General features: G+C 43.9%; 1 protein-coding gene across 2 annotated transcripts in view; it reads right to left on the bottom strand.

Annotated features, from left to right (window-relative positions):
• LOC124615844 (ATP-dependent RNA helicase DHX30-like) overlaps positions 1–27,558 on the bottom strand; it is a 358,540-nt gene that overhangs the window by 311,314 nt on the left and 19,668 nt on the right. For both annotated transcript variants that reach the window (XM_047143997.1, XM_047143996.1), the window contains exon 2: positions 12,884–13,028. In XM_047143997.1, the coding sequence (XP_046999953.1) occupies positions 12,884–13,028 (145 nt within the window). The remainder of the gene's footprint in view (positions 1–12,883; positions 13,029–27,558) is intronic.

Raw genomic sequence — 27,558 nt, 5'->3', positions numbered from 1 at the left:
CAAGTGTAAAAACCCATTCGGCTTTGGAATGATGACTAGGGGCAGGGCCCCATCACTAGATTTGACAGGTTCAACAACACTAGCTGCCTGCAGATGAGAAAGTTCCTGCTTCACAGCAGCCTGTAAGGCCACCAGAATTGGTCTGATGTGGTAAAAACAAGACATGGCATTGGCGGAAGGATGATGTGTGCCTGAATAATCTGAAATACACCCCAAATCTGGTTGAAAGACAGGCGAAAATGCCATGCAGAGTTGTCCAGTTCCTGAAAAGGGACCGCAGTGGAAAGACTCCAAGATAGAAAATCTCAACTCCTTGAAGTCATTGGATGGCAAAAAAGATGGTAGCCAACAGACGGTTGACGACAAAGAAGGTTAAACATCGAGTAATGTATTTGTAAGTTGCCGCAATCAAGAACTGCCCATGAAGAGAAATTGCACTGTCTCTATAGGCCACCAAATTGAGTGAGGGCACAGACAAATCAGGTGAACCCAGTCAGACATAAGATAGTTAACTGACTGATCAATGAGTGACATCAGTTCATATGGCATCGCATGTGCCACCTCAATGTCATAAACATAGGACCACCACCAGGTTGCAGCAACGTTGTGATTTGTCTATCCGATGTCTCTGACTTCTGAGCCTCGAGTTGCCCTTCAACAATGGCCCAGTCCTGAAAACTAATGTCTTTGTGAGACATGTGAAGCATGAGAAACCATTTCTGCATGAAGGGATCACCTTGGAGGAATACTGTCTGCAGTGTGTGTATTTGGTCACAGTGCCGCGTGGGGCTTGTCATGCAACTGTGACATACTGAGTGGAGGTGCCCTCCTTGCCACAGCGTGTACAGGACCCCCCAGCGACCTGCAAAGTGCTCAGAAGTGAGCAGAAAAACACTGTGGGCATGAAGGGAGTGGCCTCTGTAACCATTGCTGAGGGGCAACTGAAGGCTCAGAAATAAGAGAGACATTGGATACACAAATCACAACGTTGCTGCAACAGGATGGTGGTCCTTTGTTTATGACATTGAGGTGGCACATGTGATCCCATATGAACTGATGTCACTTGTGACCTTGACATGGTCGTTTGCTAGCTACTTCTGCAAATGAGGGATGTGCAAGATATCCTAAAACAGGTTATCGATTTTCAACACTAGTGTGTGAACCTCTAGGTCAGGCACCAGTTGAACCAACCCATCATGAATCAAGGAGTCAGTGTAGGAAACCTTACAGCCTTGATTGGCACAAGAAAAATCACATTTTTAGCCGAGTCTTTGCAAGTCAGTGGCCCATGAGCGGTATCACTGCCACTGTTGTTTATGATATTGATGAAATTCTACCCTGGAGGCAACCACATGGCACCACTGTGAAAAATAATCAGCAGAAAACATATCTCCTGAAAGGAGGGGGTGACAGGGTCAGACAGAAGAGCCAATTTTCAGAGGAGAAAAGCAATGAATCATCCACGACTTGAAATGCTGTGAAATGTTGCTTCAGTTGATAAAAATATGTATCCCAGTCCTCCGTAGCATCACTGAAAGGAAGAAACAACGGAGGATGGAATGTAGTGTCAAGTGCAGGGCAGGGAGGGGGGGGGGGGGGGGGGGGGGGGGGGAGATGCAAGGACCTGGGGCACAGTGGCCTCCTGCACATTAAGTTTGTCTGCCAAGAGATGAAGTGACTTTTGTAACAAGTCCTTCTGTATCTGCTGCTGGTACATAATTGTAGCAGTTGCTCAAGCAGACTAACCAATTTCGCTTCCATGCTATGAAATAATTTCCTTTTTCCTTGTCACCAATTGCTGTGTCTGCGGGTAGCTGGATACTGGCGCATATGTCAGAAAAATTGGAGATAAACGATGATAAGGTGGGAAAACTGCCTGCATATGGTACTCAAACTCATGCGGGAGTCGGGCAACAGGCTGACAGACACAACAAAAGCAAGTCAATAGCAGCCTATGCAGCAACGAAGTCTAACAAACTTTCAACAAGACTCTATCAACAGGTCTAGTACAAGACATGATCCAAATTGAGACCAAAGAGGAAAACCAAAAGTGAAGTCATCGATCAGTTGTCAGTAGTACGGTGGAGATGGTAACAAATACTGTTAGATGAAGTACATGACTGACTGAGTAGTAAAGGTTTGTCGGTATTTATGCCGGCCGCAAGGGGCACTATTGGCCTGTTTATTCACATGACAAGACCAGTGGCACACTCACTAGGTGGGTGCACTGCTGCAGTGACACTGTTCTGTCATCCATCAATGTCTATTTGCTCCAGCGGGCAGTAAACTTCTGTGCAGTCCAATACCAGATGGTTGAGCAGGGTGCTCTCAAATTACCTCCAAGTGAAGCCGAAGAAGTCTGATGAGAGACATGAGAGGTTCTCACAAAGTATCTAACACGTCAGCCTCAGTTGCAAATAGAAACCAATCTTTACGTAGGTTTCAGCCAAAATAATTTGGCCTTCTTCAGAAGCAATTGACACTAAACTATTGCATGCCAAAGTCTGGCCACGTCAAGTATAAAACTATAGCACCGTAGTACCCAGTCATTAATCTATATTACTTAGCTGAAGATAATCAGCAGGCCCCACTGCGCGGACGAGGTCTATAGGCTGCGAGAGCTGCGCCGGAACTAATCGCACCAAGCAGCTATGTACCAAGCACCACTGATGATGGGCATGAGCACGTGGAAATACAGATGCTTAGCAGTAGCTACCTTTACATTAGGAATTGGATTAATATAAGCATTAAAACTATTAATGGCATAATATGTAACCGAACTTGCTTCTGAGTAGAACGAGAACCCTATAAAAGAATTCGGAGCCTGTAAGAAAGACTAGCTATTACTAGGCAAAATTATACTTCAAATTTGAATACATTTAGTATTCTACTGAAGACTTTGCTTCACCGGCCCAGATGTTACGTTTCCTTTGCAGTCGACGATGCCCAACTCCACTTTCTTTAGTCAAATACTAATGTATTCAAATTTGAGGAATAATTTTGCAGAGTAATGGCTAGTCTTTCTTACGGGCTCCGAATCCATTTACAGGGTTCTCGATCTCCTCAGAAGTAAGTTTGGTTACATATTATGCCATTAACAGTTTTAATTCTTATATTAATCTAATTCCTAACATAAAGGTAGCTACTGTTAAGCATCTATATTTCCACGTGCGCATGCCCATCATCAGTGGTGCTCAGTACATAGCTGCTCGCTGCGATTAGTTCCGGCGCAGCTCTCACGGCCTACCGACCTCATCCTCGCAGTGGAGCCTGCTGTTTCTCTTCAGTTAAGTAATGTAGATTTATGACTGGGTACTACGGTGCTATAGTTTTGTACTTGACATGGCCAAACTTCGGCATGCAATAGTTTAGTGTCAATTGCTTCTGAAGAAGGCCAAATTATTTTGGATGAAACCTGGGTAAATATTGGTTTCTATTTGCAACTGAGGCTGACGTGTTTTATATTTAATTATCACAGTTGCTGACGGGGCTGCACGGTGTTAAAAAAAGTTCTCACAAAGATCAAGCTGTCTAAATTTATCATAGTAAGTGATGAGAGGCTGGCTCTCGGACACCTCCAAGAAAATGACATCATTGTGGCATTACCAGCACATAAGAGGAATGCTACCATCATCCTACAGAAAGCAGACGATGACAGCAAAGTTAAACAACTTCTAGATGGCCCAGCATACAGACCAATATAAAGGGACCCCACCAACAAGGTGGACAGGCAGACCAGCGGCTTTGTGAAGGAAACCAGCGTACCGGAAAAAGGTACAAAGCAGCTGAGGCCAAAAGGTCCAGTACCATCCAGGCTTTAAGGCCTATCTACATGCAACAATCTGTCTTTGCACATCACATCTGTGCAGACAGATCACCGTGTTAACAGGAGATTTGTGCAAACCTAGACGTTTGAGTGAAACCGCTCAAATCTGCGGATCCAAATCACATTTGTGTAGACACGTTGGAGCATGCGGACAAGAGATTGCCGCAGATCTGGTGCTAAAATGTGATGGGTCAGCTGCTTGTTCAGTCTGTGTGTGCAGAGTGAATATTGAAATTACAGATACAGGTCACTGTTCTAGATAGTTCACTGCCAAATTTATCAAAACATATAGGGGTTATACATGTTTGTGGAAAATTAAAAAACAGGATGTCAGCAATAAGGATAAAAAGGCAACTGCTTATAATTCTTTAACAGAGAAATTATGAGCCATTGACCCTTTGGGAAATGGGTAAACACTACATAATTAAAAACAATTCATTGTGGACTGTTTATTGCAAAGAGCTTTGCTATTCGATATGGTGCCGGAAGATTGCTAGCGTACTTTCACTCAGTACTGTCCTATGTTATAATCTAATGTAAGTTGTGACAGCTTAGGAAAAAAAGAAGAAAAAAAGGCCCTATTTGTTCTAAAGAACAGTGTGGTCAGAATATTGTATTAAGCTGATGATGGAAGATCTTGGAAAGGTGCCTTCGAGACAGTTATTATCATTACACTTCTTTTACTTCCAAATATAATATGTGGTTCCTAACAACAGTGATTTAGAGGTGAACTGCAGAATTCACTACCACAATACTACACACAAGTGAAACTTTCTAGTTGCACGGTGAATCCCTTTCAAGAGATCAAAAGGTATTTCATATTCTGGTGCAAAAGTTGCTGTTAGACTTCTGGCAGGGGCTTAAAAATCTCAACTTGGGAAACAAGCAGAACTATAGCTCATTGGCCACATATATAACTTCTAAAAATACAATGTGTCTCAAACATGTCTAAAATTACAAATATATGATCTGTAACTTGTCAGAATTTAGGTATGCCTACTGTAAGTAATTTATTTGCCTTCAGAAAATTATCATTCAGGACAGCATAAATAGCTCACGTTTATTATTTCACTTAATGTTTGTTTTGAAACTGCACTGGCAATCCTAGTATCTCCTATTTTCATGAACCTGAATGTCACCATAAGCTGCTTAAGTGGAGAAGTTGATCCCCTCATTCAAGTGTCTAATTACATCAGATATCAAGTTCATCCTCAACTTGTGAAGTAAATTTATGTTTGAGGGCTCCCTTTGCTAAGTAGCCTCTGTGTAAACCATTTTTATCTGTCTTTCTGTTTTGGCATTTTCTTAGCTTTTCGTTTTTCACAACACAAGTGGTGTGAACACAGACCATAACATAATTTCCTCGATTTCTGAATAAATTAAAAACTTTGAAGTTACTGACAGATAGTGTGCAAGCAGTAGACTGGAAGTTGTGTTGTGTGAACAGACTACATTTGCAGTGATCTACTGCATGAGGAGACATTCGTGCAGATATCGACGCAGACAGATAGTTGTGTGTCGATGGGTCTTTATGGATGGTCTGATGTTAACAAAGAAGGGGTTCCTATAAGCCAAAAGTGCAGAACATTGGCACAGTCACCTACCCCACCCCTCGGCACTTTAAGAAGATGCTCTCAAGACATGTGGGCAAATGTGCACATTACATTTGCAACTCTGAAGATTTCCTACAGCATCTGAAGCAACCACACATCACTGATTCTGACATTGTGGTTAGCATCAACAACAGTTTCCTTGTTCACCAAAGTGCCACTGAATGAATTCCTAGAATTAATTGGAGAAAAGTTGAATGGGGCACTCCTGGACTTGTTCAGCCACATTTTAACTTCAACACACTTCCTATATGGGGTGAATTCTATGAGAAAACAGAAAGGGTGGCAATGGTCAGCCTACTCTCATCAGTGGTGACAAACGTCTTTATGGAGAGTTTTGAAGATGAGGCATTGTATTGGCCCCAAATCAACTGAAATGCTTCAACAGATACATGAATGACACTTTTGTTATTTGGCTCCACAGCAGGGAAAAGCTCCTTGTTTTCCTGGGACATGAACTCACTCCACCCTAACATGAAATTCACATTGGAAATGGAGAAGGATGGATAACTCCCATTCTTAGATGTTTGTATCCAGAGGGTGACAGACGGCACTTTTGATCATAGAATTTACTGAAAATCAACTCACAATGAACTGTACTTACAAGGCAGTAACTGTCACCATCCAGTGCAGAACAGTGTACTCAGGACTCTGGTCAGCAGGCATGAACTCTCTCACTTTCAGACAACTTGACAATGCAGATCAAACACCTGCTGTCCGTGCTCCATAGACACGGATATTCTTCCAGGAATATTCAGAAGACACTGTGCGCAGTTTCTCCACTGTAGGAGTCAGCAGAAGTACAAGAAGAAGCACAGAAGGTGGTTTTTTGTCAGGTGCTAGACCAATAACTGCCAAAAACCAGTAGAATTTTTCTGAAATATAACGCCAGGAGCATTTTCTGCCCACAAAAATTAAGGCGTTGTTGTTGTTGTTGTGGTCTTCAGTCCTGAGACTGGTTTGATGCAGCTCTCCATGCTACTCTATCCTGTGCAAGCTTCTTCATCTCCCAGTACCTACTGCAACCTACATCCTTCTGAATCTACTTCGTGTATTCATCTCTTGGTCTCCCTCTATGATTTTTACCTTCCACGCTGCCCTCCAATACTAAATTGGTGATCCCTTGATGCCTCACAACATGTCCTACCAACCGATCCCTTCTTATAGACACACTGTGCCACAAATTCCTCATCTCACCCATTCTATTCAGTACCTCCTCATTAGTCAGTCGATTTACCCATCCAGCTTCAGCATTCTTCTGTAACACCACATTTCAAAAGCTTCTATTCTCTTCTTGTCCAAACTATTAATCATCCATGTTTCACTTCCATACATGGCTACACTCCATACAAATACTTTCAGAAAGACTTCCTGACACTTAAATCAATACTCGATGTTAACAAATTTCTCTTCTTCAGAAACGCTTTCCTTCCCATTGCCAGTCTACATTTTATATCCTCTACTTTGACCATCATCAGTTATTTTGCTCCCCCAATAGCAAAACTGCTTTACTACTTTAAGTGTCTCATTCCCTAATCTAATACCCTCAACATCACCCAAGTTAACTCGACTACATTCCATAATCCTCGTTTTGCTTTTGTTGATGTTCATCTTATATCCTCCTTTCAAGACACTATCCATTCCGTTCAACTGCTCTTCCAAGCCCTTCGCCGCCTGACAACATTACATTGTCATCAGCGAACCTCAAAGCTTTTATTTCTTCTCCATGGATTTTAATTCCTACTCCGAATTTTTCTTTTGTTTTCTTCAGGGCTTGCTCAATATACAGATTGAATAACATCGGGGACAGGCTACAACCCTGTCCCACTCCCTTCCCAACCACTGCTTACCTTTCATGCCCATCGATTCTTGTAACTGCCATCTGGTTTCTGTACAAATTGTAAATAGCCTTTCGCTCCCTGTATTTTACCCCTGCCACCTTCAGAATTTGAAACAGAGTATTCCAGCCAACATTGCCAAAAGCTTTTTCTAAGTCTACAAATGCTAGAAACGTAGGTTTGCCTTTCCTTAATCTAGCTTCTAAGGTAAGTCGTAGGGTCAGTATTGCCTCACGTGTTCCAATATTTCTACGGAATCCAAACTGATCTTCCCGGAGGTCGGTTTCTACTAGTTATTCCATTTGTCTGTAAAGAATTTGCATTAGTATTTTGCAGCCATGACTTATTAAACTGATAGTTCGGTAATTTTCACATCTGTCAACACCTGCTTTCTTTGGGATTGGAATTATTATATTCTTCTTGAAGTCTGAGGGTATTTCGCCTGTGTCATACATCTTGCTCACCAGATGGTAGAGTTTTGTCAGGACTGGCTCTCCCAAGGCTGTCAGTAGTTCCAATGGAATGTTGTCTACTCCGGGGGCCTTGTTTCGACTCAGGTCTTTCAGTGCTCTGTCAAACTCTTCACGCATTATCGTATCTCCCGTTTCATGTTCATCTACATCCTCTTCCACTTCCATAATATTGTCCTCAAGTACATCGCCCTTGTATAGACCCTCTATATACTCCTTCCACCTTTCTGCTTTCCCTTCTTTGCTTAGAACTGGGATTCCATCTGAGCTCTTTATGTTCACGCAAGTGGTTCTCTTTTCCCCAAAGGTCTCTAATCTTCCTGTAGGCAGTATCTATCTTACCCCTAGTGAGATAAGCCTCTACATCCTTACATTTGTCCTCTAGCCATCCCTGCTTAGCCATTTTGCACTTCCTGTCGATCTCATTTTTGAGACGTTTGTATTCCTTTTTACCTGCTTCATTTACTGCATTTTTATATTTCCTCCTTTCATCAGTTAAATTCAATATATCTTCTGTTACCCAAGGATCTCTACTAGCCCTCGTCTTTTTACCTACTTGATCCTCTGCTGCCTTCACTACTACATCCCTCAAAGCTACCCATTCATCTTCTACTGTATTTCTTTCCCCCGTTTCTGTCAATTGTTCCCTTATGCTCTCCCTGAAACTCTGTACAACCTCTGGTTCTTTCAGTTTATCCAGGTCCCATCTCCTTAAATTCCCACCTTTTTGCAGTTTCTTCAGATTTAATCTACAGTTCTTAACCAATAGATTGTGGTCAGAGTCCACATCTGCCCCTGGAAATGTCTTACAATTTAAAACCTGGTTCCTAAATCTCTGTCTTACCATTAGATAATCTATCTGAAACCTGTCTGTGTCTCCAGGCTTCTTCCATGTATACAGCCTTCTTTTATGATTGTTGAACGAAGTGTCAGCTATGATTAAGTTGTGCTCTGTGCAAAATTCTACCAGGCGGCTTCCTCTTTCATTTCTTAGCCGCAATCCATATTCACCTACTACGTTTCCTTCTCTCCCTTTTCCTACTACCAAATTCCAGTCACCCATGACTATTAAATTTTCGTCACCCTTCACTATCTGAATAATTTCTTTTATTTCATCATACATTTCTTCAATTTCTTCATCATCTGCAGAGCTAGTTGGCATAGAAACTTGTACTACTGTAGTAGGCGTGGGCTTCGTATCTATCTTGGTCACAATAATGTGTTCACTATGCTGTTTGTAGTAGCTTACCTGCATTCCTATTTTCCTATTCATTATTAAACCTACTCCTGCATTACCCCTATTTGATTGTGTATTTATAACCCTGTACTCACCTGACCAAACGTCTTGTTCCTCCTGCCACCGAACTTCACTAATTTCCACTATATCTGGCTTTAACCTATCCATTTCCCTTTTTAAATTTTCTAACCTACCTGCCCGATTAAGGGATCTGACATTCCACGCTCCGATTGTAGAACGCCAGATTTCTTTCTCCTAGCTCTGTTAGGGAATGTAAAGGATAATCTAGGTCTACAGAAACCAAGCACTCACCACATGCCAATGTGGTATGTCATTCCGGTCGTACCACCAGGACTGCTGACATTATCCAAACTCTGAGGAAAACAGTTCTGGAAATGGTAACAGAGCAAATAACCCAGAACAATCGACACAGGATGGTGGTACTTCAGACAGCAAATCAAGATCCTGAGAACAGTCATTTTGATAGTGATTAATAATTTGAACACCAGTGGCCAGAAAATAGTCTGAGAGCCACCCCTAGTGGGCGCCGACCTGAGACAGAGCACTTAATGCAGCTGGCTACAGTAATAGAACAACGTAGTCCACAGGAAAGCTTAAATGATGAATGACCACTACAACTTGGGAGGTGGAACGGAATGTCAGATGATGAAACTAGTAACATAATAGCCAGAAAGCAAACACACAGCAGTATTAACAGCTATGACCTGAAAACACTATGGCTGCTGCTACTGCCCAGCGCTTACCTTGGATGGAACACCTGGAGTGGAGAAGACCAATGACACAGGCATGACCACTGTACCTGTTCCCTATTGGCTTCATCCTCAGGCAGAACATCATGAAAATTGCGAGTGTTTTTTTTTTCTTTTTTTTCAGTCAGTCTTCTGACTAGTTTGACGCAGCCCACCATGAATTCGTCTCCAGTGCCAACATCTTCATCTCAGAGTAATGCTTGCTACCTACATTCTCAATTATTTGCTGGACGTATCCCAATCTCCATCTTACTCTACAGTTTTTGCCCTCTATTGCTACCTCTAGTACCATGGAAGTCATTCCCTGATGTCTTAACAGATGTCCTACCATCCTGTCCCTTCTCATTGTTAGCGTTTTCCACATATTCCTTTCCTCTCCGATTCTGCGCAGAACTTCCCCATTCCTTACATTATCAGTCCACCTAATTTTCAACATTCGTCTGTAGCACCACATCTCAAATGCTTCGATTCTCTTCTGTTCCCGTTTTCCCACAGTCCATATTTCACCATCTTCCAATGTTGTGCTATAAACATACATTTTCAGAAATTTCTTCCTTAAATTAAGGCCTACATTTGGTACTAGTAGATTTCTCGTGGCCAGAAATGCCTTTTTTGCCAGTGCTATTTTGCTTTTGATGTCCTCCTAGCTCCATCTGGCATTGGTTATTTTGCTGCATAGGTAGCAGAATTCCTTCCTTAACTTCACCTGCTTCATGACTATTCATGGCGATGTTAAGTTTCTCACTGTCTCTTTTCTGCTCCTTCTCATTACTTTTGTCCATGTTTGATTTACTCTCAATCCATATTCTGTACTCATTAGACTGTTCATTCTGTTCAGCACATCCTGTAATTCTTCTTCACTTCCACTTAGGATAAAAATGTCATCAGTGAATCATATCATTGATATCTTTTCACCTTGAATTTTAATCCCACTCCTGAACCTTTCTTTTATTTCCAACATTGCTTCTTCGATGTAGAGATTGAACAGAAGGGGAGAAAGACTACATCCCTGTCTTACATCCTTTTTAATCCAGGCGCTTAGTTCTTGATTGTCCACTCTTATTATTCCCTCTTGGCTCTTCACACACTGTACAGTACCAATCTCTCCCTACAGCTTACCCAAATTTTTCTCAGAATTACGAACATCTTGCACCATTTTACACTGGCAAATGCTTTTCCAGGTCAACAGACCCTATGAAGGTGTCTTGATTTTTCTTTAGTTCTTTCTTCCATTATCAACCACAATGTCAGTATTGCCTCTCCGGTGCGTTTACCTTTCCTAGGGCCAAACTGATTGTCACCAAACACATCCTAAATTTTCTTTTCCATTCTTCTGTGTATTACTCTTGTCAGCAACTTTGATGCATGAGCTGTCAGCTCTTGCAATCTTTGGAATTAAGTGGATTACATTTTTCAGAAAGTCCGATGGAATGTCACCAGACTTATACATTCTACACACCAATGTGAACAGTCTATTTGTTGCCACTTCTTCCAATAATTTTAGAAATTCTGATGGAATGTTATCTATCCCTTCTGCCTTATTTGATCTTGAGTCCTCCAAAGCTCTCTTAAATTCTTATTCAGATGCTGGATGCCCTATCTCTTGTAAATCAACTCTTGTTTCTTCTTCTATCACATCAGACAAATCCCCTCATAGAGACCTTCAATATACTCTTTCCACCTACCCTCTCTCTCTTCTGCTCTTAACAGTGGAATTCCCATTGCACTTTTAACGTAACCACCCTTGCTTTTAATTTCACCAAAGGTTATTTTGACTTTCCTATATGCTGAGTCAGTCCTTCCTACAATCATTTCCTTTTCAATTTCTTCACATTTTTCCTGCAGCCATTTCGTCTTAGCTTCCCTGCACTTCCTATTTATTTCATTCCTCAGAGACATTTCTGTATTCCTGAATTTCCTGGAACATTTTTGTACTTCCTTCTTTCATCGATCAACTGAACTATTTCTTCTATTACCCATGGTTCCTTCACAGTTACCTTCTTTGTACCTACGTTTTTCTTTCAAACTTCTGTGACTGCCCTTTTTAGAGACATCCATTCTTCTTTAACTGTACCGCCTACTGGGTAATTCCTTATAGCTGTATCTAGAGAACTTCAAGCGTATCTCATCATTTCTTAGTACTTCTGCCTCCCACTTCTTTATGTATTTATGCTTCCTGACTAATCTCAAACTTCAGCCTACTCTTCATCAATACTGCATTGTGATCAAAGTCTATACTGCTCCTGGGTATGCCTTGTGATCCAGTATCTGATTTCGGAATCTGTCTGACCGTGATGTAATCAAACTGAAATCTTTGCAATTGTGAGTAACATGATCAAAATATCTTTCAAATGCAGTGTGGATTACTGTCAGAAAATCTGATTTTTTCCAAGATAACAAATGTTCTGTACATATGCAACAAACTTCAGCACAGTTGGTCCTGACAATGAGAATGCAGCAGTCTGTACCATTACAATGTGACTGAAATCAGTTCTATCATAACGTCTGACAAAAATACTCATTCTATTGAACCGAAGTACCACATTTTAGGGCAGGTTGCAGTGTTTGTCTGTAACACTGTGCAGCAATGAATTTAGAAATGGCAGCAGTGATGATAATGTATTGACTGTTCACACAAGCTCACTTATTTTCATGGTCCATTCTTTGCTATCTACTAGTACAGACAGCACTGTTCAAAACCACTTTGACTGATTTGGAGAAAGGCAACAGGCAAGATGGCAATTTTTCAAAATTATTTTACTTTTTGTAGCAACATTGGAAGCCCCAAAAGCTAGTAAAAAAGGAATGTAAATTTCCACATGAATAGTTTTGCCACTAAAATACACTTAGCAGTAATAAAAACTTAAAATTATTGTAATGCACATTAATTTCAAAATATTTTGCCAGTAATAATTAGAATAAAATAACTCTGTGATTGACATTTCAGCGAGTCAAATAATATGCTACAACTGCCAAGCGATAAATCTTTATTGAGGAGCACACGGGTATAAACAGAGCCTAGTCCATCACGGCTGGCTGCACGCCATTAACACTGATCCCTGCGACTGCAGTCTGTCAATCACAAAGTTATTTTATTTTAATAATAACATGATGAGTAAAACTACTACCTACTGTATCAAGTCTGGCCAGTTAATAGTTAAAGATGACTCCCAAACATTAGACACCAAATTATCCTTGTATTGTGGATTCATTTCTACATTCAAACGTGACTTTATCTTGGCAGAAATATTATTTAGAACACTCTTGGGCACTTGATCTGGAAATAGAAACTTTTATTAACCACCAGTAAAATTCACAAATAAATAAAACAACTGTGGACATAACTGTGATTACAACACAGCTGCATTCCACTGTAATTTATTATTTTGTCAACATTATTTTCAGCCTTAAGTAAATTTTGCATTCACATTTGTGAAGACTGAATATGCAAGTAATTATAATACTATACAATAATAAATATTTGTATGTTTTGTAATTTTTCGTTCTATAATAATAACAAGAAGAGGAGGAGGAGGAGGAGGAGGAGGAAGAAAACAGTAAAACAAAGACCTACTGTAGATGTACAAGTCTACACTAGCACTACATTAGCCATTCCAAGTGCTGAACGGAACAGTCCATGAAGTTAATTATTCAGTAGACTAACATCTCTTCTTCTAAATGATAAATAATGCATTCAGACAGATGATTGTGGAGGATTAAAGATAACTCGTGAAATAATTTTTTTTTAATTTCATTTAAACCAGAAATTAAAAGTTCCATGTGGGATACAGAAAGTACCTTGAACCATACACAATTTTACAGATTCTAGAAATTCTGCCACTTTCATCTGGTGTGAATATATTCTTGTGTTGTGAAATGGGTTTAAAAAACAATGCCTTAGCTTCCAGACTGAATTTCCACTCTGCAGCAGAATGTGCACTGATTTAAAACTCCCTAGCACATTAAAACTGTGTGCTGGAGTGGGATTCAAACCTCAAACCTTTACCCAAAACACAAAGGTCCTACATTATATACCCAGGCCAGCACACAGTTTTAATGTTTAAGAAATATATCACTTTCATTTATCCATTTTCAGTGCCACTTTTGCAGATGCTGTAAGATTTTTGTTTTAAGCATTTCCCACTTAAAATTTCTATAGTGACAATCTACGGCTTATCAAATCAACATTCATGTTGCGCCAGTATGTATCTGCAGCGTTTGACTCCTCAAAAGAATCAGTATACACCTCTAAATACGCACCAGTCTTTGAATGGTTGGATCCTCAGTTATAATCAAAAATTTGGTCATTTCAGAGTTTGGCGTTGTTCCAATGGGTTTGACATTAATCCAAGTCTTATTTAGGGTCATCTGTACAAACATGGTTATTGTTTGAATCTGAGTTTTCACATGTTCTTAAAAATCTTTGGCACAGCCAACATGCCATTTTCAGAGTTTCACCTAGTTCCACACCTTTCTCTATTGTGCCACCCAAAGTTTGTAATAGATCTTTATCATGAAATGTGGCCCACAGTCACTTTGAATATTTTCTACAGGGAACACACATAGCATAAGGCGTACTCGTTTTTAAATTTGAAAGTACAAAATGGTTCAAATGGCTCTGAGCCCTATGGGACTTAACTTCTCAGGTCATCAGTCCCCTAGAACTTAGAACTACTTAAACCTAACTAACCTAAGGACATCACACACATCCATGCCCGAGGCAGGATTCGAACCTGCGACCGTTGCGATCTCGCGGTTCCAGACTGTAGCGCCTAGAACCGCTCGGCCACTCCGGCCGGCTTGAAAGTATAGTCATGTGAACAAATTGTCGATTTGTTGAGGCATGAATGCTCTAGCTTTAGATTAGCTGCACTTTTACACAAAAATTCAGCAACAGAAACCTTTACATGCATTACATTGTCACTGATAATGGTATAAGAAAATGTTACTTGAGCTCTCTGTATTTTGTCTTGCATAATAGGGAAAAAGTTTTCTGTTAAGTTTATCTGAAGCATTCCAGTTTCTTGAGATCCATTTTGGTTTCTTGTCTCAAATTCAGCACATTGAGTGTTTAAGGAAGTAGTGGAATTTGTATTTAACAACTAGTTTTTTAACCACAGCTTCGTCTCCATACACATATTGCACACAAGTCTGAATCTCTGCTATTTTACACAATATGATACCAGAGAGCATGTTAAATTTATCTGTGATATTCACCCTTGCAGTATAATCTCTTATTCTCAAACACAAATGAGTCATGTATATAGCAAATTCTGTTGAAATGGTTTCATCAAAATAATCAGGGAAAAGCGAAAAAACAGAGTCTTGACTGCAATGGCTATTATTTACAAATTTCAATCACACTTTTCACCTGAGTTATGTATCTTCAGATTATAGAAACTGGCCAGCACATGCCATCCATAAAAATGATTACACGATACGAACATATCAGCAAAATGGGATTAGGATATCAAAATTTGAAAATACCTATGTATTTGCATCGTGTGATAATTTTTATGGATGGCATGCACCGTGACCAGTTGCTATCATCTTAAAGGCTTACCACAAAAAAGCACATCACTGAAAGATGATCACACCCTGTTGCTCTTCCACTGGTGTCCTCAATAACCTATCACTCTAGTACACTAGACTCTCGCTAATCCAGCCATTCCTGGCACATCTGGGCGCCAGATTATTGATTGTCTGAAATTTATTTTGTTCATTTATTTTGTTTTTTATTTATTTATTTTGAAAACATAGGGGATATAGTGTACTGTGCTTTATTAAACCGAAGGATACAGTTTTAAAACAGAGGTTATACTTTATTAAATCCATAAATACATTAATTTTCAAAGAAAACTTAGTCCTTGAGTGTACAACATACTGTATGTAATTATACATCTTATCACTCACTATGAAACATGTCCCTAATTTTTAACTGTCGCAATGATGATGTGTGATGGTGGCATGCTTTATCACGCAACCGCTTTACAAGCATTAGATTGGTACTGCATGTATCTGGTTGTTGCATAATGTACTCCAGGAAGACCTTGGCAGCTTCAGCACCAGCAGTGAGAGAAATCTTCTTGCTCTCCTCCTGTGTCCTATTCTTCATCACTTTCATCATTACTTTCTTGCACCCTTTTGATTATTTCTTCGCCTGTTAAAGTTTGGTCAGTATTACAGTTTTCCTCATTCAGCCACTTAGTAACAACTTCATCATCAATTTCTTCTCCTCCTGGAAGGTTGTGGAACATATCAGTGTAAAAAGTAATTGATAATTCTGAATTGACTGGCTTGTCGCTGTCAGTCACTACTGGATCCAACTTGGCATCAGTGGATGACTACAATTTCCTCTAGCTCTTCATTATGGTAGCACTCTTCCCTTTATCCCCTGCTTCAGCTGCTTGGGAAACAACATCACGTATGTTAATTTCTTTCCACGCCTTTAGCATAGTCTCGATAGAGTCATTTTCATTTTCGTTCCACAAGGAGACGAGAAGTGAATGTCGATAATGATGTTTACTTTAGAGAAATGTCTGAAGGATGACTGGGAGCATTGTCAGTTATAAGGATAGCTTTCAATGGAAGCTTTTTCTTCTTAAGCTGTTTTCTCGCTGCTGGTTCAAACGTTTCATGGAACCACTGATAGAATATTTGTCTGTCCATCCACACTTTTTTCTGAGTGCAATACTGCACTGTAGAGTATTTATGTCAGTGTGTTGAAAACAACATGGGTGTTGGTACTTTCCAATAACCGTAAGTGGTAGTTTATGACTCCCATTTGCATTACGATATGCCATTAATGTTATGCACTGTTTCTGTTGCTTGTAACCAAGAGCTTCCTTCTCATTCTTAGCAGCTGCTGTTTTTGAAGGAAGCATCTTGTAAGAGTCCTGCTTCATCAGCATTATACAAGGCATCAGCAGTTAAATCTTCTTCCTCTATTATCTTCTGTATATTGCTTACGAACTCATCAGCATCCTTATCGTTAGCTATGCGACTTGCCCTGGTGACTGTCAGCTACCTAATACTGTGTCGTTTTTCCAGTTTTATAGCCAACCTTCGTTCACTGCAAACGAGTTACTACTGCTAAGTTTTTTGTTAAATGCAACTGCTTTCTCCTTTATAATCACACCATTGACAGGAAATCCTTTATTGTGTTGTTGTATGAACGATCTATTAACAGCTACATCCAGTTCTTCATTCTAACATAACCTTCCGTTTTCCCAACTCAGTAGCCATTTGTGTGTGTTGAGTACTGTCTAATAACATCATCTTTCCTTTTGATGTCATAAATAGTTGCTCGCCCAACACTGAACTCAGCAGCAATGGCTTTCTGCGAAGAACCCCGATTTAACTTATCTAAAATTTCAAGTTTCTACTCTAGGTTAGCGTAACGCATTTCCTTTTTGGAAGACACGATTCCAAACTGTAAAGAAAGCTACAATTTCAAATACAGTATATGAAGCATTGTTTAACTAAGCATTGTTGTGCATGATAATTCATTGTGCATGTGTTTTTGGATGTGTGCCGGATTACTGAGAGGCCAGACTACTGAGAGCCGGATTAGCGAGATTCTAGTGTACCTCACACCCTCTTACCTCTACATTGCTTCTTTCCAGACTGTAAGTGTGTGTGTGTGTGTGTGTGTGTGTGTGTGTGTGTGTGTGTGTGTTTGAGGTTTACGGGCGCTAAACAGCGAGGTCATCAGCGCCCAAACGTATAAAAACAGGAACACATGCAGTGAAGGGACTAAGACGAACAGCGAACAAGGGGAACAGCGAAAAGACGCAGTTCCAAATCCTCACGTACAGAGGCAAAACAAGAGAAGGAGTGCACGAAAAAAGGAAAGGAAACACAAGGAAGGGAGGACAGAAACCAAAGGGAAACAAGGAGGTATTCGTGACTGGCGGACCTCTTACCTAAAATCTGGGTGAGCCAGTCATCCAGCTGCACATTAAAACCCTCTCCCTAAAATCCGTGGCAACAAATTGGACAGGACACAAAACCGTAAAACCTTCACCACAGACGATGCGTCGTCTTGCAAAATAGAGGGCAAATCCGGTGGCAAAGAAACCACCGCCCTCTGGTCAGAGAATAAAAGACAATCAAGTAAAATGTGGCGGACAGTAATCTGGACGCCACAAGCACTGCAGAGTGGGGGATCCTCCCGCCGGAGTAGAAAACCATGTGTGAAGGGACTGTGCCCGATGCGGAGGCGAGTGAGGAGAACCTCATCCCGCCTGCATGACTGGGAGGAAGTACGCCATGGCCGCGTGGTGGCCTTCACCAGACGCAGCTTATTTTCACCGACTGCCAGCCACTCCTCTTCCCACTGACGCATAACGCGAAAACGCAGGAGGGAGGTAACAGCATGGAGGGGGACGGCACATTCAACAACGTCAGGGAGGGAACATGCATCTTTGGCAGCCACATCCGCCAGCTCGTTTCCCGTAATTCCCACGTGCCCCGGCACCCAGCAGAAGGAAACCTCCTTCCCCTGCCGCTGCAGGTGGAGTAGGGCATCATGGATGTTCTGGACGACCGTATCCGCTGGGTACAAGTGTTGCACGGTCTGAAGGGAACTCAGGGAGTCAGAACAGATGAGGAACTTACGACTGGGGACACATCTCATCTGCTCCAATGCCCACATGATCGCAAACAATTCGGCATCAAAGATGGTAAACGCCGCAGGAAGCCGTAACTTGACGAGTCGATCAGGGAAAACAACAGCACAACCAACAGAGTCCCCCTGTTTAGAGCCATCCGTAAATACTGGTACATGGTCGGGATGCTGGTTTAAAATATCGTAAAATAAGGCGGTAAAAACAAACGCAGGAGTGCAGCTCCTCCGGTACTCCGACAAGTCTAAAACGACGCTGGGCCTCTGGAGCAACCAGAGAGGCAGGCGAGTAAAACCTTGTCGTTGGGGGGCCACACGCTCCACACCAAGGGACTCAAGCAAATGCTTGGCACGAATCCCAAACGGTCTCGTTGCCCTGTGCCGACTGGAAAAGAGACGTTCCATAGGCGGTCGGGCAACGGTAGGGTACGCAGGGGAGGTAGGACAGGCAAGGAATTGACACACCCGTCGCACCATGAGGAGTTTCCGCCAGATGGCGAGCGGCGGTTCCCCTGCCTCAGCACACAGGCTGGGGATGGGACTAGTACGGAAGGCACCAGTGGCCAGCCTGATACCCTCATGGTGTACTGCGTCAAGAATCTTCAGATACGAAGGCCTTGCTGACCCATACACGGTGCAACCATAGTCAAGTCGCGATCGGACGAAAGCCCTATAAAACTGCAGCAGACGCGCCCGATCTGCTCCCCAGGACCGATGGCTCAGACACTTCAAAATATTCAGTGCCTTCAGGGCCCGCACCTTGAGGTCTTTAAGGTGAGGCAACCACGACAACTTTGAATCAAAAGTGAGGCCCAGGAACCGCACAGTGTCGCTAAAAGGAAGAATGGTGTCCCTCAGACGCAATTCAGGGGAGGTAAAAGCACGTCGAGAACGATTACAATGAACACACATACATTTGTCTGCAGAAAAGGTAAAACCCGTCTTCGCAGTCCATGCCTCTAATCGCCATATCGTAAGCTGCAACTGTCGACCAGCAGTGACAAGACTGGAGGAAGAACAGAAAACAGCAAAATCGTCCACAAACAAGGAGCATTGGGCAGGACTCCGGATAGTGGACGTAATACTGTTAATGGCGACGGCAAAGAGGGTGACACTTAAAACGCTTCCCTGAGGAACACCATTCTCCTGCACATACAAATCAGATAGCACATTACCAACCCTATATCGAAAGAGGCGGTGGGAAAGAAAGGACCGAATGAAGATGGGGAGACGGCCACGAAAGCCCCACTCATGGAGTTGATTGAGGATATGGCGGCGCCAAGTAGTGTCATACGCCTTATGAATGTCAAAGAATACACCTAGACAATGCTGGTTACGCAGGAAGGCCTGCTGGATGGCCGCCTCAAGCAGGGTCAAGTTGTCTATAGTGGAACGCCATCTCCGAAAGCCACACTGAGAGGGGCTAAGGAGCTGCCTGGTCTCGAGCAGCCAAACCAGGCGACGATTGACCATGCGTTCCAACGTCTCCTCGACACAGCTCGTCAAGGCGATACTTCGATAACTACTGGGATGCGTTCGGTCCTTCCCCGGTTTGAGGAGGGGTATCAAAATCGCTTCCCTCCACGAGTCAGGGTACGTGCCGGATAACCATATCATATTAAAACAATTCAGGAGAACTTTCTTGGAAGGCAGTAACAAGTGCCGCAGCATGCTATACCGGATTTGATCATGACCAGGCGCAGTATCATGAGCCACAGACAGCGCCGAATCCAGTTCCCACATTGTGAAGGGGCAGTTGTAGGGTTCAGAATTAGGAGACCGGAAGTCCAAGTGACCCCTCTCGATGGCAGTGCGGTAGCGGCAGAAATCTGGATCACAGTTAATAGTGGCGGTAGATTCCGCAAAATGCATTGCCAGTGTCTGGGCAATGTCTCTCGGCGCCGTGAGGAGACTTCCCCGATGCAGCAAGGCCGTGACGGGTAGCTGGCCGAGTTTCCCGGAAATCCTCCTGATGGCTTCCCATACTTTCGTAGAACTAGTGGAGCGGGAGATGGAGTTCAAGAACGATTGCCATGACCGTCGTTTGCTCTCTTTAATCACGCGTCGCGCTTTAGCCCTTGCCACCCGAAAGGTTGCAAGATTGTCAGCCGTGGGACGGCACTTGAAGCGGCGCAGAGCGGCACGGCGGGCTCGGATGGCTGAGCGGCACTCAGGGGTCCACCAAGGGACAGGACGCCTCTTGGGATGACCGGATGACCGTGGGATTGACAATTCAGCAGCATGGGAGATCACAGCTGTAACATGGTCTACCCATTCGTGGACGCTGTCACGGTGTTCCAAAACGGCCAGGTGGCTGAAAAGTGTCCAGTCAGCCCTGCAGAGGTGCCACCGGGGCGGTACCGGAAATGCCATAGCCTCATCCAGGAGGCGAATCCAAAGGGGGAAGTGGTCACTAGAATGGAGGTCAGCATCAACCTCCCATAGAGCAGAATCCGCTAGTGCTGGAGAGCAAAAGGAAAGGTCAATAGCTGACGACGACCCAGAAGCAGTACAGAAATGAGTGGGGGCACCAGAGTTGAGGATGCACAGTTCTTCAGACACCATGAGGCGTTCCAGAATGCGACCCCTGGGGCAAGTAGTCGACGAGCCCCATAAGACATTATAAGCATTGAAGTCTCCCAGAAGAAGAAAGGGGCAGGGAAGTTGGCCAATAAGGTCTGAGAGAGCCTCAGAGTCTATCGCATCCTGAGGAGGTAAGTAAAGTGAACAGACTGTGAGCCTCTGACCCACAAGAAGGTCAACTGCAACTGCTTGCAAGTCTGTAACGAGAGGGAGCTCAGATGAGGGGTGCATGTCACGGACAAAAACCGCAACACCACCCTTTGCCCTTTCCCCCGTCAGATCATCTTTCCGATAGACGGTATAGCCCCGTAAAGAAGGAGCATCAGTGGCCCGAAAATGTGTCTCTTGGAGACATAAGCACAAAGGGAACTCACGTACAAGGAGTTGTAGTTCGGCCACATGCGTCCTGAACCCATTCAGGTTCCACTGTAAGATGGGAGCCAGTGATCAGGGTGGCTGAACTTTCACCCTGCCTCTGTGTTTTGGAGGAGAGCCCGTACTGGCCGGAGATTTATTCCTGGGGCGAGAAGAGCGCCCCCGGTCGACATCAATGTCCATCAGCTCCGATGACGACCCATGGGAGATGTCAGACAGTACGATGGCCTCGTCATCGGACCGACCCTGATCAGTCTCCGCAGGTGGCAAAATCTTCACCTTCGGCGTCTTTGTCTTAGGGGGCTTAGAATGCAGAGCCTTGTCAGCAGTTGGAGCTTTACTCGCCTGGGCAGAAGGCGCCATAGGGGAAGAGGCAGGAAGTATCCCAATGTCAGCAACCACGGCCTTGTCCGACGTTGCGGGGAGAGCTGCAGGTTGCAAAACAACCGCAGCAGCACAAGTGCACTGGCAAACGCAGGTATTAGTGCTAACACTAGCAACCTCCGTTTGCGTAGCAACAGTGGCCATTTGTACCGGTTTTTTCAGAACGGAAGCGAAAGATGTAGTAAACACAGGAGGTTGCATGGCCTTAAAGAGCTTCTTGGCCTCACCATAGGGTATGCGCTTAGATGTTTTAATCTCCTGTATCTTCCGTTCGTCGAGATAGATGGGGCAGACCCGGCTCCAGACAGGGTGACTCCCAGAGCAATTCACGCACTTCACAGGCGACGAACAATCAGCTCCTTCATGGGCAGGCTGACCACATTTACCGCAAGTGGCTATCCCATTGCACCCCAATGTAGTATGCCCAAAGCGCTGACATTTAAAGCAGCGCATTGGGTTGGGGAAATATGGCCGTACTGGCAAACGTAGGAACCCCGCTTTAACATGCTCTGGAAGTTGCGGGCAACTGAACGTGAGAATAAACGAGTCGGATTTTACTAGGTCCCCATCGACTCGCCTCATAATATTCTGCACATCAACAATACCTTCGGCAGCCCACTCAGATTTCAACTCGTCTGTGGAGATATCCGCCAAGTCCCTACATGTCACAACACCCTTACTATAGTTGAGTGTGGAGTGGAGCTCGGTCTCGATAGCGTACTCTCCGAGACAGGGTGCTTTCCGAAGAGAAGCGACTTGACGGGAACTAGAAGTCTCAACTAAGAGAGTACCATTGCGCAGTCGCTTAACAGATTTCAGTGTACCTGCAATTCCTTCAAGACCCTTGTGGATGTAAAAGGGAGAAACCCTCTCAAAGCTACCCTCCTTTCGTTTAATAATCAAAAACACATTCTGATTATCAGCATGTGCTCTGTTACAACAGTCTGATAAATCTCTAGCAACACCAGGAGCTGGAGGACTCGAAGCACGAAGTCGCTTTTTCGAAGGGGTGTGTTTGCCTACCAGCGGCCCACCCAATCCACTGGTAGGGGGAAATGTAGAAGTCGAAGGGTCCATTGCGGTCCCACGAGCAGCTAGGGAACTAAAGGTCCGCTCAGACAGAGCCCCGCGTGCCTGAGTAAGCCGTATACAACTGGGGTGTGGCAGGTGCCCCAGAGGTTGCCCGCTTGCGACTGTTCCACCTCAACAGCCATGCATCTCATAGGCGCGGAGCACACCGGAAGATTGAGGGTTTTTTTATAGAGGTTTGTTCCATCCTCGCGATCCGGGCGGCCAAGCCAAGATCCCCATTCCCTGAGACACACAACATTCCACCGCCGCGCCGCACGGTGGTCGCTGAAGTGTACTCAGAGCTTACGGTGACGGGGGACAGGTGGCGCTTACCAGTCCCCAGCTCAGGAACCCCGGGGTCGCCAAGCCCGTACCCAGCAAATGAATGCTGAGCCCCTGGGGGCTCCAGACTGTAAGTGTTATGTACACCAAGCTTCAGTGAAATTACTCTATGGGATTAAGGAGATGTGGTGTGTTTGGCAAACACACACGCTATTTCTGCCTTCAGCACAAAACCTGCAACCAGCGGGCAGTCTTGCTCTAAGCATTCCTCTAACATTGACAGTACACTCTGAGCAATGCAAGTGCACTACGGGTTTGTCAACACCACAGCCAACAAATCCAAGCATGCCTGTGGAAAGCCATCCACCAGCAGCCACCAACCTTGCCACAAGCCACGCACACCAGTGACAGTGACACCGCAATCAAGCCACTAGTTTGCATCCACCCCTCAATTGGTGCTCTGATTCATCAGCTGTCACCTTGGAACCTTTACCTCTTCTGACGCTGGCCTTCCCTGGACTAGGCATCTCAGCAGCCATCTGTGGAAAATCCAAAACAGCATCCACACTGATCCACCAGCCATCACCCCAGAGCCTTGCCTACTCTGATGCTGGGCTTTCCAGGATTCTGTGTTCCCAGAAGATGGTATTATTCTATGTGAATCCATGGATAGCAGTTACTGTCATTACCTGCATCACGACACAGGTCACAACAGACTGTTTTGCCAGATACATACAGGAGAATCCCTTCCAGTTGTATCAATCAGAATCTACATTATGTTTAACCTTGTTCTTTATATGCCATGTTAATAAAGTTCATTTATGTGCCATCTGGGAACTCATTTTGCTTTTCTGTCCCTTATTAATCCAGATCTCCAGTTCCTATGTATCTCCTTTTGTTTAGTACTAACTGTATAGCATTTGATACTCTGGAAGTGATACTGAGAATCGATTAAAACAAGTTGCAAAACCTAACAAAGGCAACATACACAATTTAAAAATGCAATACTGACCAAAAGCAAGCATAAAAAAGTCATGGAACACAGATAAAAAGTAAGCACGACAGCAGTTTATAGGTGACTGAGCCATTCTGGGCTACTTTCCCTCATTGTTATCGCAGGCAGCAATCATCTGCTGCACTTTAGATTTCACTGAAAGCAATTTATTGCTCCTCCCTTCGAGGCACTGAAGCCTCAAACCTACTCCTTGTCACAGGGTACATGGTGACTGCTCACAGGGAGTCTGGGGAAGGAGAAGGTCAGAGAGGCACAGCAACTTCATTTCACAAGATTCCTATTTTTAACAGAAAATTATATCCTTCTACCTATGCAACTGCAGATGGGAGGCTTTGATACTTTTGATCAGTCTGTCTACTGGGTAAACGAGTCTAAAGACAAAAAGGGCTTTTTGGGAACTGGAGCAGATGATTAATTTTTTCCAACAATGTTGTCTCATTTCAGTGCACTCAGGAAAGAAAAGAACTATGTGTAACAGGTAACTCTGGGAGCCTTATCCTGAGGACACACTCACATTTAGGGAACACAACTGCAAAATCAATTATGTCCATCTGCTTAGATTCATTAGTGTAAACATAAATAAAATTGAAGTGTTGATTTAGGCTATGACCTGGCAGCTAACTGCATGCATCACGTTTTCCCATCTCTGCCCACCTGTGCCTGTGAACACCCAGTTACAACAGCATGTACTGTCTAGTGCAAAGCAGACAATATTTTGTTCTATTCCATTCATATGTGGGAAGACACAGTGGGGGCAGGAGGATGGGGGGGAGGGGGGGGGGGGGGGGGTGCTGACAAATGCTTTGCATACAGCCCTAATAGTATAATTATTCAGATGAGCCCTTTGTGTGACAGCCCTAATAGTATAATTATTCAGATGAGCCCTTTGTGTGACATCCAATGGCTGCAGCATAAATGTTACAGTAGTCAGTATGTTATATTTAACCAAAATGGTGTTACAATGACTTAACACCTTGCTGTAACAATCCAATTAGCATGTCTCAGATCAATTGATATACAGCACACACTTCAACTTCCCCTACTGTTGATTTCAGGCATTCCCTTGAAAAATGTTGCCATCAGATATTGTCAAGTTCTTTCTCCTTTTTATGGACACTGTCTTGCATTACCCCACTGTAAAGAGAGCTGGGATGTATGTGATATGGTTTTAAAGTGTCTAAACAGCATGGCTACCTACCTCCTCCAACAGGAAATACAGCTTTCAGCTTAAATGAAAGGAGAAAAGGTGATGGTCTATTCTAGGGCCACCGATATTCGTGTCACAATTAAAATCCATGGTGTTAATGAAGAAGCAATAACTATTTGAGCCCCACCGCCCACCCCCTACCCCTGTGGAACTAGAACCTGCGATGGATTTTTCTTTCCTTTTTGTGGTTTTAGGGTGCACAACTACAATGGTCATTAGCGCCCAGACTAAGTTATGAATGCACTGCGAGGCACAAGGTTGAAACAGCAACTAAAAAGGACAACACTATAAAAGGCACATTAACAGACAAGGGATTAAAAGAAAACAACATAATCAAATGTCCTTAGACAGGTTTGTCAAGTGGATAAAACGAAGAACACGAGCAGCTGCTCCTGGGTCATCCACTAAAATGGCATCCAGAGTACATGGCAGGCCAAGATCAATGCGCAGTGTATGAAAATTCGGACAGGACGTTAAAATGTGGCGTACCATCAGCAATTGCCCACATGGGCAGAACGGCACCAGCGCAGCTGTCAGCAGTTGGCGATGGCTGAACCGACAGTGTCCAATTCGAAACTGGGCCAAAACAACCTCCACCCACCGAGAAGGGCGTGAAGAGGTCATCCGAGCCGTGGGGAGAGGTTTCAAGGCCCGAAGCTTGTTTGCAGTAAGTGTAGCCCAATCGGCATGCCACAGCGATAAAATGCACTGACAAATGACCCTGCTAAAATTGGATGAAGGCACACAACAAGAAGCTGTTCGAGGCTGGAGTACCACAGCTTTGGCTGCGGCATCTGCAGTTTCGTTCCCAGGGATACCAACATGGCCAGGAACCCACATAAAGGTAACCGGAGAACCGTCGTCTGCCAGCTGCTGAAGAGAGTGTTGGATCCGGTGCACGAAAGGGTGAACTGGATACGGATCACTGAGGCTCTGGATGGCGCTCAGGGAATCAGAGCATATGACATAAGCAGAATGTCGGTGGCGGCGGATGTAAAGAACAGCCTTGTAGAGGGCAAATAGCTCAACTGTGAAGACCGAACAATGGCCATGGAGCAGGTATTTGAAATTGTGTGCCCCGACAATAAAAGAACACCCAACACCATCATTGGTCTTAGAGCCATGTGTATAAATGAAGATCGTATTAATGAACTTCGAACGAAGTTCGACAAACCTGGAGCGGTATACCGAAGCTGGGGTAACCTCCTTTGGGAGCGAGCTGAGGTCAAGGTGAACGCGAACCTGAGCCTGGAACCAAGGTGGTGTTTGGCTCTCGCCCACTTGAAAGGTTGCAGGGAGTGAAAAATCAAGGTGCTGAAGGAGGCGACGAAAGCGAACTCCAGGGGGTAGCAGGGCAGATACGTACAGCCCATATTGACGGTCGAGACAGTTGTCAAAAAAGGAACGATAAGACGGGTTGTCGGGCATTGACAATAGCCGACAGGCATACTGACAAAGCACTATATCGCGCCGGTAGGTCAGTGGCAATTCACCGGCTTCAGCATGAAGACTCAACGGGACTAGTATAGAATGCTCCGATCGCAAGTTGTAACCCCCGATGTTGTATAGAGTTGAGGCGGCGTAAGATGGACGGCCGTGCAGAGGAGTATACAAAGCTCTCATAATCCAGCTTTGAGCGGACAACCGACAGATCTATGCAAGGTAGGACAGTTCGATCCGCTCCCCACGACATACCGCTGAGAACACAGAGGACATTTAGAGAACGGGTACAACGGGCAGCCAAATATGACACATGTGGAGACCAGCTAAGTTTCCTGTCAAATGTAAGACCTAAAAATTTTGTTGTCTCCACGAATGGGAGAGCAACGGGACCGAGACGTAAGGTCGGTGGGAGAAACACTTTGTAGCACCAGAAGTTAATACAGACCGTCTAGACAGCGCTCCTGAAATGTGTACGCTGCGTGCTGCCATAGATGGTAAAATCGTCCACGAAAAGGGAGCCTGATACATCAGCTGGGAGGCAATCCATTATTGGATTGATCACTATGGCGAAGAGAGCGACGCTCAAAACTGAGCCCTGAGGCACCCCATTCGCCTGGCGAAAGGCGTCGGACAGGACAGAACCCACACGTACCCTGAACTGTCGATCCATTAAAAAAGGCACGAATAAAAAAGAGGGAGGCGAGCGCGAAGGCCCCATGTATGCATGGTGCGGAGAATGGCTGCCCTCCAACAGGTGTAGTAAGCCTTCTCCAAATCAAAGAACACAGCCACGGTCTGGAGCATCCACAAGACGTTATTCA

This window comes from Schistocerca americana, chromosome 5, assembly GCF_021461395.2.
Source record: "Schistocerca americana isolate TAMUIC-IGC-003095 chromosome 5, iqSchAmer2.1, whole genome shotgun sequence".
In the NCBI taxonomy this organism is placed as follows: Eukaryota; Metazoa; Arthropoda; class Insecta; order Orthoptera; family Acrididae; genus Schistocerca; species Schistocerca americana.
Note: the sequence above shows the minus strand (reverse complement) of the source record. Positions and strands in the feature narration are given on the sequence as shown.